The 12,309-nt window shown below is 45.6% G+C and overlaps 1 protein-coding gene across 1 annotated transcript in view; it reads left to right on the top strand.

Moving 5' to 3' along the window:
• LOC126335793 (uncharacterized) overlaps window positions 1-12,309 on the top strand; it is a 69,390-nt gene that overhangs the window by 41,834 nt on the left and 15,247 nt on the right. The window contains exon 3 of the mRNA XM_049999257.1: window positions 4,834-5,393. Coding sequence (XP_049855214.1) covers window positions 4,834-5,393 — 560 coding nt within the window. The remainder of the gene's footprint in view (window positions 1-4,833; window positions 5,394-12,309) is intronic.

Genomic DNA, 12,309 nt, shown 5'->3' with positions numbered 1-12,309 from the left:
TTTCTCCAAAGTTGGAGCTCAACGATACTACAGCTGACATCTAGCTGAATGTCAGTGGCAGTGAACACAGTTTTCACACAAATTTCTCCTCCGTACAGACCGCTGTGCAACCCGTTCTGCACTTGACGCCAGTTCAGAGAAGGGTCCCCTAAAATTTCTCCCGTCTTTCGCGTAGCTCAACAGTCTCCCCACCTGGGTTCTTTCGTTCTCCACGTCACGGCTTTTTTCGACCAGTGGGAGCGTTCCTCTTATTTTGTGGAAACTCTCTCTGCCTATCGCAAGGGCCCTATCATTAAACTCTGTCGAAATCTCGGCACTTTACTCCTTCCTAGTTCGTTTCCGCCAATTATACGTTATGTGCCCGCTCCAGATGCCTAAAAGCTACACGTGTACCACTCGGTATTCACGTGATCAACTGCATCACTGGTTTTGTTCGTATCCATTTGGAATTCCGAAACGCAGTTTTCTAAAGCTTCTTTCTGTCCTACTTTTGGTGGCCCGTTACTTGCTCTCCAGTATGATTCACCTGTCCAGTCGCTTCTGGTGGCACCTGCTTTCACACAAAACATTTCCTCTCATTGTTTGTTTCACCTTCTGCTTACTGACATGCATTATATAGGAGTGCTATGTCAATACCATCGATTGTCATCCCTTTTGCATTACATACCTATAGGCAAATCAGGTCTCATATTCACCTTCCCATTAAGATGTATAAAACTCTTATGTAAGTTGCGAAATTGACCTTCATTTATATTACCACCTTACCCAGAGACCTTTTCAAGCCCCAAACATCTACGATGTATACTTACAGACTGAAGTTAAGAATGAAAATTTGGCCCAAGGACGGGATTCGATCCTAGGTCTCCTGCTCACTAAGCAGCTGCCCTGATTACCACGCCAGCCTGGAACATTAACTTTCATGTTGTTACACAGACATTTTCTTAGCAGATGTCACGAACGCTACAATGGTTCTTTGCGTCTTCTTTCAATCTAGTGATAGTCTTAAAACGACCACTGGCTGGTGAAACCAGCTTTGTCAAGTACTAAGGTGATTGTAGTGTACAAAAAATAAAAAAATAAAAATGTATCTCGTCCTTTTGGTAATTAGACAACCTCATTCTGGAAGGATGCTAGAGTTTGGGTAAAGGCATCAAGGTCATTGAAGCAAGTAGGAGGAACACTTAAATTTATTTACAGTACTGGCTGTAGCCATCAATTCACGAAGTGCACTAACGCAGGCTTCCTCATGAAGGAAACACAAAGTTACTCCCTCCGTTAGTTCACTTTCCAGTCTTTTCATACTGATTTATGTTCTGCACTCAAAACTGTCGTTTGAAGCGAATGATACGCAGATTCATTTTTTATGTTGGCTGGAATGGTAGGTACATTTTAGCACTTGCTGAGCAGGTTACTGATCTTGCAATTTGACATACACAAACAGCTACACAATCACAAACAATAGTTACTATTCTACGTATGGCCTACTTTTTTTCTTGGGCAACGCTGTGTCAGCAACAAACTAAAATAGTTCCAATCCCCTTGTGTCATATCTGAATACTGATGTTCGATTCTGGCCGGACGCAGCATTTAATTTGCACACACTGTGGTATGGGGGCCAGCTGAGTATGCCTCTGACAGGTGGCTGTAGGTGTGGCGTGGCAGAGAGGCATGGCCAGGCCCACCATGTGCTTCTGTCAGATTTGAACCCTCTGGACATGATGTCAGATCCTCCTCCCACTAGCGAGTACATAGAGCAGATTTATGTAGTTCACTTTTGCACATCCACAGCGTAAGCCATTTGGATACAGAAAAGCACATTAAACGGGAAGTAAAGACGATTCTGTCGATAAACAGATATTCTTTGCGGATATACCTAATATCTTTTACAATTTTCGTTACACCTCATTGAGCTAGTGACTTGTTTCATAACATGATTAATTAACTTTTGAAAACCTTTTAATTAAAATCAGCATACGATTTTATCTAAGACAGCTACACTGACAGCAAGGCACTATGTGTTGGCATACATGATTATACACTATCTACAACATTTAGTACGTAAGATTATATGTTTTAACTGTCTTATAAATTAATTGTTTATAAATTTACAGGGTTTTGCCAATAATTCGGAATTGTTTATGACGTCATAGCATCTGAACTACACTCATGCTCATAAATTAAGGATAATGCTGATACATGGTGAAACAGTGCTCTGCTGGGCGGTTTGCGGGTTTAAATTACCTCAGGGTATGACCATGCAGTGCATTTGACCTGTGGTTATCGCACGGTGACGCTGGCAACAGTCCACATACGCAGAGCTGTGTTGTGCCACAAAGTGTGATCTCAAGATTATTGCAGCGATTCCAGCAGACAGAAAACTTGCCCAGGCGCCACAGTATGGGACGTTCATAGTGTACAACACCACAAGGAGACTGATATCTCACCATTAGTGCCCGCAGACGGCCACGGAGTACTGCAAGTAGCCTTGCTTGGGACCTTACCGCAGCCACTGGAACAGTTGTCTCCAGACACGCAGTCTACAGACGACTGAACAGACGTGGTTTATTCGCCTGGAGGCCTGCAAGGTGCATTCCACTGACCCTTGCTCACAGGAGAGCCCGTAAAGCCTGGTGTCAACAACACAGTACATGGTCATTGGAACAGTGGTCCCAGGTTATGTTCACGGACGAGTCCAGGTATTGTCGAACAGTGACTGTCGCCGGGTTTTCAAGTGGCGTGAACCAGGAACCAGATACCAACCCCTTAATGGCCTTGAAAGTGGCGCCTTATGGAGCTCGTGGTTTGATAGTGTGGGGTGGAATTATGATTGGTGCTCGTACAAACCTGCATGTCTTTGACAGATGAACTGTAACAGGCCAGTTGTATCGTGACGTCTTTTTGCACCAGCATGTCCGCCTTTTCAGGGGTGCAGTGGGTCCCACCTTCCTCCTGATGGATGATAACGAATGGTCCCTCCGAGCTGCCGTCGTGGAGGAGTACCTTGAAACAGAAAATATCAGGCGAATGGAATGGCCTACCTGTTCTCCAGACCTAAACCCCATCGAGCACATCTGGGATGCTCTCGGTCAACGTATCGCTGCACGTCTTCAAACCCCTAGGCACTTCAGGAGCTCCGACAGGCACGGATGCAAGAATGAGAGGCTATACCCCAGCAGCTGCTCGACCACCTGATCCAGAGTATGGTAGCCCATTTTGCGGCCTGTGTACGTGTGCATGGTGATCATATCCCATATTGATGTTGGGGTACATGGACATGAAACAGTGGCATTTTGTAGCACATGTGTTTCGAGGCGGTTTTCTCAACTTATCACCAATATCATGGACTTACAGATCTGTGTCGTGTGTGTTCCCTGTGCCTATGCTATTAGCGCCAGTTTTGTGTAGTGCCACGTTGTGTGGCACCACATTCTGCAATTATCCTTAATTTATGAGCATGAGTGTATGTGTAATACAATGGTATAATTATGTAGGTACATTCAACAGTTAGCAGGAAAACAGTAGAAAAAGAAATGAAAACATCATGCCTGGTATGACAGTTTTACTGCATGAACAGCGAAGATGTAGTAAGTGATACAGTTATTTTTCCTTTTATCATTTTGAACAGAGCGTCAGCAAGAAAAAGTTTTTTAAAGTTTGAAACCATATTTAAATTTTCTTGCAAGTCACTAAGTGCTGTCATTCTCAACCTCTGGATGAATAAAATCTGGGAATTCGCGCGTCGTGAGCTACACTACTTTTTCACGCCCATCCCCTCCCTTTTGACAGGCAGGTGTTTCTTATCGCCACAGTGATTCTTTCTAGACAGTAAGTGATATGTGTACCAACTAAGCTGCAAGTCGGTCCAGTGGTTTAGAAGATGTGGAACATACATGCATACAAAAACGTTTATAATATGTATGGATATCACCGTGAAATCATTCGGCAGTATATACAGGGTGATTCAGCTGCCCCTACCAAAGGATTCCGTACAAACTCCAAAACCTTCAAAACCCACGTGCAAAATTTTCATCTTCTCCTGCACACTATATGCAAAATGTTAGTCCTACAGGAAAAATGAGTGGGATGTTTTTGTAACAGATTTAATGTACTCCAACTTTGTACAGGGATATGTTATCGCTAGAGGCCGTAGTTTTCGAATTATTCGAGAAAAACGTCCAAAAATGACCTTCAATCACGTTTTTCTCCAATAACTCCAGCGAAAACATATTCCAGTACATAATTTAACAACATTAAATTTCCTAAAAAAATGTCCTGTTCATTTTTACAATGAAATGAACACCCTTAGCTGCTTACAGGCGTTGACATACGTCAACGGGGACAGATGATAATGTGTGCCCCGACCGGGACTCGAACCCGGGATCTCCTGCTTACATGGCAGACACTCTATACATTTTTTTAAATCTCTTTTTGTTCGTCATAGTTCGTTGCAATTGTTCGTGGTGGACGTCCCCTGACGCCCATTGAAGTTCATTATTGATCCATTCGCTCAGTTTTTTGTATTCGGACAAGTCCGAAAGAACAGATACCATCTTAATATATATACTGTTCATTTTTCTATGGGACTAATCGTTTGCAAGTAGCGAGTGAGAGAATACGAAAATCTGGAGCGTGGGCTTTGAAGGTGTTGCGGGTTGCAGAAAACTCATAAGTAGGGGCAACTCAATCACCCTCTATAGAATGTTCATTGTTGTGAATGTATTGTGCGATCCGCTTTAGAGGCACAGAACAGTCTCCAGAATACAATAAATATCACTTAGATCGTAAGTGCTGCAGTAGGAGCAAGTGGTAGATGGCAGGAGGTGTTTCCGGCAGGCTGGTGTTCTCGCGGGAGGGCAGCCGCGAGGGGGACGGTTCGATTCTCTGCTGCGACGTGCAGCTGCAGGGCGATGCGCGGCTGCACCTGCCGCTGGACCTGGAGCACCTGGCGGGCGACGTGCCGCCGCTGGCTCCGCCCCCGCCGCCTCCGCCGGGCCGGCGCCCCTACCGCAGCTGCGAGGATCTGCCCGCGCGCCCGTTCGCCTCCTGGCTGTCGGTCGGCGCCACATCTGAGGACAGCGCGCGCTCGCAGCAGGAGCAGGGCGACATCGCGTGCTTCGCGCAGGCGCACTCTCGCCACGCCGGCGCCTACACTGACTCCGAGAGCGCCGCCGTAGCCAGAGACGTCGTGGCCAGCCTGCTGTCAGGCGTGCTGCTCGACACAGTGCTCGTTCCCGGTGACGAAACCAGCACAGAAGAAGTCGGTGTGCAGACGTCCAACGACCTCTTGTATCTGGGCGGTAGCAACGACAACATGGACGGCGCCTACAGGGTCTTCGAAGATACCCTCTTGCAGTCTGCCGGTTCAGAGGACAGCGTCAGCAGCTGTCCCACAGGTTCGTACTGTGCCTGCCTGTGGAGTGAGTGCAGTCTACTGCACCTCTCCACAGCACCCGGCTAGTATCGTAGAGTGACTTTTGTGTTGCTTCTTTGTTTTACACTGCCTCAAAAGAACTAAGGGAACACGACTTTGGACATCTGCCATACTCCATTGAGCAACAATTGGGGACTGGGTATGTTACCAAAGTATACCTTTCGTCCGCTGTGACCGAGCGGTTCTAGGCGCTTCAGTCCCCTACGGTCACAGGTTCGAATCCTGCCTCGGGCTTGGATGTGTGTGATGTCCTTAGGTTAGTCAGGTTTAAGTAGTTCTAAGTCTAGGGGACTGATGACCTCAGAAGTTAAGTCCCATAGTGTTAGAGCCATTTGAAAGTATACCTTTATTTTTCACAAGTTAAGCACTCGACAAAACATCATTACACCCTCAATCATTTACATAACAATGGGTGAATTGTCAGGCAGGTATGGAAAACAAAGTGGGAATAACCATTCATCCCGTCATACTGGGCGCTTTTCAGTGGACTTAGAGAGCTTCAGAAACGTGTATGCCTTCCGTGAACGTTTCTCACCGCCTGACACATACGTGGCATGCGCCGTATAAGTCTATGGAGATTACCTTGTACCGATACTTCACTAACAGCCCTTGACAGTTCTTGGAGAATCTGCAGTGGAACACAGCGGCCACGAACGCGACTTTCAGGGATGCCCCACACATGCTCGATGGGATTTGGGTCGGGACCCACCGCTGACCATTCCATTATTTCAATGTGCAGACATCGCAAGACATCCCTGGTGACGCCCGCAACATGGTCCTGACATTAGCGTGCACGTGGAGGCCACCACCGTAAAAAGCACCCACCGTACGGTCTTACAGGATCTGTTCGATGTCCTGCCTAGCGCCAAGAAGACCGTGGCCAACCAGAAGATCCGTACAGCTGTCAACACCGATCCCTCCCTACACCATCACAGTACATCGGCCGAATCTGTCGATTTTGTGGACTACATTTGGCAGGTCCCGCTCACCATAGCGTCTCCAAGTACTCACATGGCCAACACCTTGCGTCAGAGGCAATCTGGACTCGTCTATGGATAACACGTTTCAGCAGTGATGAAGTCATCAGTTTAGGTGGAAACGGCCGAACTGAAGGCGAGGTCGAAGATGCTGTTCTGTCAAACGGGATACTTGCGCAGGACGTCTGGGTCTTAAGATCCTTTCTCGTAACCCGATGCTTACAATCTGATCGGACACAGCAGCTCCAGTGGCCGTTCTAAGTGCTCTGGTGTTAGCCACACTACACCGCAGTGCAGACACCACCAGACACAGGTCTTCAAGGGGGCTGTACTGCGTTGGCTACCTTGTCCTACTCGCCTTGTGTACTGACTAGTATTTCTCCTCTTTTTAAAAAGTTATTTTTTAGCAACGATGAAGAATGATTGCTGATACAGTCGCAAATCGAAGTACGTCAGAGACGAACAGCTACTTTATATTTGCAAGTACAAAAAAAAGTCAAATTATCACTGTCTTACAACTAAGAGGCGTTTCGTGTCTGCAAAAATGAGACATCTTATAATAAAGTATTAATATCTTAGAGATAATTTACCTGACTACATGGCTATATACACAATCTGATTACAAGTATCCAGACAGCGCTATGTAACGCCGAAATGGCCACTAAATGTGACGAAAGGCGGACCTGCGAGCGTAAATGAAGTGGGGGTGGGGGGTATAGTGTTGTCAGTAGATAAGGAGTAATAGCGGAATTGGTCGGTCCAGAGAGCTCTGTGACATCGAATGTGGACTAGTTATTGGGTGTCACATGAGTAACAAATCCGTCACGTAACAACCACAGTTAAGCCAAGACCACGCAGACGACATGTACTGACGAACAGGCGGTGGATCGCTGGAAACGAGTGATTTGCAGCGGTAAATAACATTATACCTTATGGGAATCAGATGGAAGGGTATGGCTTTGCAGAATGCCTGGGCAACGCTACGTGCCTTCATATGTAGTAACAATAACGAAGTACGGAGGACGTGGCCTTGCGGTAAGGGGCTGTTTTCCCTTAGGGTGTGGCCCCCTGACTACGCTAAGGAAAACGCCAAATGCGGAAGGATGGCAACTTATTTTACAGCACTGTATATTGCTTACAGCGGAAGAACAGTTTGGAGACAATGAATGCGTGTATCAGCACGGCAGTCCACCCTGCCATAAAGCAGCGTCTCTGAGCAATATTTTGTAGACAATAATATTCCTGAAATGATGTGGCCTGCTCAGAGTTCCGACCTCAACCCAATGGAGCATCTTTTGGAAGAGTCAGGACATCGACTTCGCACCAAATCCCCGAGTCCAACATCACTGCTTTCTCTTGTTTCGACTCTTGAGGAAGAATAGACTTCAGTTCCTCTGGACATTCAGACAAGTCATTGAAAGTGTCCATCGCAGAGTACAGGCCGTCATAAATGTGAAGGGTGGTCACAGCCCATACTAATTTCCACTAATAGATGTTCGCATACCTTTATTAAGGTAGTGTATCATTCCCTGGTCGCCCATGTGTGCGAGCCCTGTTTGCTTGTAGTCGCTTCGGCCGGTATCGGGCTGCAGGAGGAAGAATGTTTTTGTTCAGGTGAAGCTGATGCGTCAGTTTCTCCAAGTCCTCTTAAATTCTTGGCCCGGACGCTACATGGCGGTCTTGTAGGGACAGTAATTTTTCCACGACGAACGATGTTTCCAACACAAGTTGCAGATCAAATGGTGTCTTTACGAGACACTTACTTATACTGGCCACACTAACTGCAGTCCAGCCTTCCACTCTTTCCTGTAAAATGCATCTTTATCTCCCAGACCCAGTATCTGTATGTCTCCCACGACATTATCCTTCCATCTCTTTCTCGGCCGTCCCAGTGGTCTCTTTCTTTCAGCTTCTCCATCCATTACAGACTTTGGTACCGTGTTCTCCCCTCTCCTCTTCACATGTCCATACCATCTTAGTCTCTTAATTTTCACACTCGCTACGACGCCAGGCAGTGTGCATAATTGCCTTTGTTCTCTGCTTTTCCTTATTCTCCACTGTCCATTTTCTTTCTCTGGTCCATATATTTTTCTCAGTACTTTATTTTCAAAAGTGACGAGTTTTTTCTCTGTTTTCTTTGTGAGGGTCCATTTCTCACTTGCATTGCACACTATTGGCTTGATGATGGTCTGATATTTTCTTATTTTTTCCTGCCTAGATAGTAACTTCGATCTTATGATGTTGTGCATAGCTCCTAGGCATCTTCCTCCCAGCTTGAATTCTTGTTACTAATTCTTGTTCTTTAAGGTTTTGCTGGTTGATGTTGACACCGAGATACGTGAATGTGTCTGTCTTCTGTATTGTTAGATTTCCGGTTTTTAGACGGTTTGGTTCCAAATGAGCTCTTCTTCCTACTACAATTAACTCTGTTTTACTTTCAATTATACTTAGACCTATTTTCTTAGCTTCTTCCATTAGCACAGTCCCCATTTTCTCCAGGTCTTCTATGTTCTTTCCCATCAGCACAGTATCATCCGCAAAAGCCAGGACATTTATCTTTTATCCTGTGGCGTCTCCTGCACTTTCACATGTTACTCTCCTCAGGTCGTTGTTGACGGAAAATTGAACAGGGTTGGTGAGAACTCCCCCTGCACTTTCACTCTACACTTCGATTCCATGCTGTCATATGCTTTGTTGAAGTCTGTTAACAGGCAAAAGGTATCACAATTGTGCTCCCAGTTCTTATCTCATATTCGTCTAAGAATGAACATTTGGTCGATTGTTGATTTACCTTTCTGAACCCTGCTTGTGCTGTGTATAATATTTCCTCAATGTATGGGTTGAACCTGCCAAGTATAATTCTTGATATTACATTACAGCATGTGCATAGGAGAGATATCCCTCTGTACTTCTGTGTCAGCTTTTTGTCTTCTTTCTCGTATATGGGACATACAGCAGCAGTTTTCAATTCCTCCGGCGTTACTTCTTTTCTCCAAACCTCTTTTTATCACTTCGGCCAACCATTCATGTATCTCCTCCCCCCTCCCCCTTCTTTGATCAGCTCTGCTGATGTCATATACATCAGGGGCCTTCCCATTTTTTAGGCTTTTTATTGCCTCCTTCACCTCCATCAGAGTTGGGTCTTCAACTTATTGTCGTACGTTCTGATTGTTTTCTGCCTTGTTTCCATTGTTGTAGGTATCTAACGGGTAGTTCAGCAAAAAAATGGCTCTGAGCACTATGCGACTTAACTTCTGATGTCATCAGTCGCCTAGAACTTAGAACTAATTAAACCTAACTACCCTAAGGACATCGCACACATCCATGCCCGAGGCAGGATTCGAACCTGCGACCGTAGCGGTTGCTCGGTTCCAGACTGTAGCGCCTAGAACCGCACGGCCACTCCAGCCGGCGTTGTTCAGCAGTTCTATGAAGTATTTCCTCCAGTTCTCCAAATTTTCTTCATTCGTAGTGATCAGTTTTCTATTCTCGTCCTTCATTATCACAGACTTAGTACTGTACTCTTTTCTATAGCTATTCATTGTCCTGTAAAACTGTTTACTATTGTTCTGGTTATAGTCGTCCTCAACTTTATTTTTAGGTAGTGCAGACTGTCAGGCGTTTATAATTTCTTCGTCTTTATGTAGCTGTTGGCGCAACTCTCACCCAATAATTACGAAAATCTCTCGCCGCACTGTCGCAAGTAATTAGTTCGCAAAGTTCGTGTTCCTTGAGAAGGCCAGGTAGGTAGAAAGGCATTCCACAGTTGCGAGTCTAACTATTTATTGGCGACATGTAGTTTTGATCGGTATTGTTATTGCATCCCCCTTCCCCAAAGCGGTTCTAGGAGCTACAGTCTGGAACCGCGCGGCAGCTACGGTCGCAGGTTCGAATCCTGCCTCGGGCATGGATGTGTGTGATGTCCTTAGGTTAGTTAGGTTTAAGTAGTTCTAAGTTCTAGGGGACTGATGACCTCAGAAGTCCCATAGTGCTCGGAGCCATTTGAACCATTTTTTGAACCTTCCCCAAATGGGCGTGGGGGGAAGGGCTGTCAGCGGTATAGTCAACCAGCGTTCAGCCAAATGACAACAAAAACTAAATGAGAAAAAAAAGAAGAAGCAGAAAAGTGAGATATTTACAATGAATTTCAAACTTTGAGGTGAATATAAAATGAACGTTTTTTTTTATATTCAAGAGATATGACTTCTTGAATTTGTAGTGCACCTTTAAAACATGATGCTGAAAAACCGATATTTAAAAGAAGCGCTTTCCTGGCAGTAAAACTGGGAGGACCTGCCCTAGGATAAGGAGTCTGTTAATGAAGGGAAAAAGGTTTGCCGGTAAGGTGAGTAGGAATGCGGTACTATATGGATGGAGGACTGGTGTTGCTATCGATGGATTAGGAGCGACTGTTGGGTTATAAAAGGGGATGGAGTAGAGAGAGGTATGGTGCGGCTAATAGTTAATGGAGAAAGGGGGTGGGGAAAGAAAGACAGATGGGGACAAAAAGGGAATGTTGGAAGGGGAGGGAGAGATAGTCCTAATGAAGTGGAATGGGTGGGCTGGACTTATAGCTGGGGTGCATGATCTGGGAGGAAGAGATGGTCGAAATTTTTTTGGGAGCATAGATGGAGGGTATGTAGATGTAGGGTTGATGCGACGTGTTGCTAAAGGTGCGGCAGCAGAAGAAGACTGGAGAGGAGAGGGGAAACTGCAGGATTGTTGAAGTCGAGTTTGTGGACGGTTCAGAGATGTTCAGTGTGAGTGAAGAGAGGCGGGAATTTGATGAGTTGGTAAAAGATCTTGTGGGGGGAGGTAAATGGATACAAAAAGCGAGTAGGAGTGCTTGTCATTCCAGGATCTGGAGGGACTTACAGAACTTGAGTGGATGGAGATCCATACAACATTTGCAAAGAAAAGGGTGAGTTGCATCAAGGATTTTTAGGTGTGGAGGACAGTGGATGGGTGCAGTCTCCAAGTTAGACCACTTGATAGTTTTAGTAGTTTTAGACGATTTTGAGCTTTCTGTTAGATGGGTAGTAGTTGAGGTTTCCACAGTAGATGCTGGTCCATTGTTAGTCCAAGATATTGTAGTGTATTAGTTAGTTGGATAGGACGGTCATAAACAGAAAGATAGAAATCTTGGTGACGGAAGGTGCAGGTGGTGCGTTTTATAATTATTGCCCAACTTTTGGAAGACTTGATCTTGCAGAATCGTTGGTTACATCAGGAAGTACACTGATTGAGGTGGATTTGGAGGGATCGTTGGGATTTGCTGAGTGTAGGATAGAGAGCGAGAGAGGTGGTGTCATCAGCGTACAGAACGAGTGGGCTGGTGGAGGTGGTTTAGGCATATCGGCCGTGTAGAGGAGGCAGAGGTGAGAAGAGAGGACGGAGCCCTGGGCACGCTTGCAGTGGTATGGAAGGTGCGGGGATTGGTGTTGTTAATGGTCACAATGAATGGGCGATATAGAGTAAGGATGCAATAAGGCGGTCATAATTAACTGGAAGTCCGTAAGTCTGGAGTTTGAAAAGTAGACCGCAGTGCTAAAATTGGTCGTCTTGAGCTAAAAAGTAGCCTTTCACTACTAGCGCAACAAATTCTCTCCTTGCCCTCTTAGTGGCGTGTGTTTCTTCATTAATAAAGCAGGCTGTTTCAAAAAGATTATTTCGATTTATACACCAATGACGACAGAAACGTTTGGTGAATCTCAGCTTACGTATCGAAACTATAAGTGCATCTCGGTTCCCTTCGTCAAGTAGCGGGTTCATGCAGTTGCCAGAAGGGGTCTCCCTCGCGCAGCTCGTTCGCTCGTTCGTTCGTTGCGCACTCATAGACTTACTGAAAATAAAAGACCGCTCACTGGTGCTAGTGTAGCATTTCTATGTTCCGACATTTGC

Source organism: Schistocerca gregaria, chromosome 2, assembly GCF_023897955.1.
Source record: "Schistocerca gregaria isolate iqSchGreg1 chromosome 2, iqSchGreg1.2, whole genome shotgun sequence".
Classification (NCBI taxonomy): Eukaryota; Metazoa; Arthropoda; class Insecta; order Orthoptera; family Acrididae; genus Schistocerca; species Schistocerca gregaria.
This window is presented reverse-complemented; position numbering and strand designations above follow the sequence as displayed.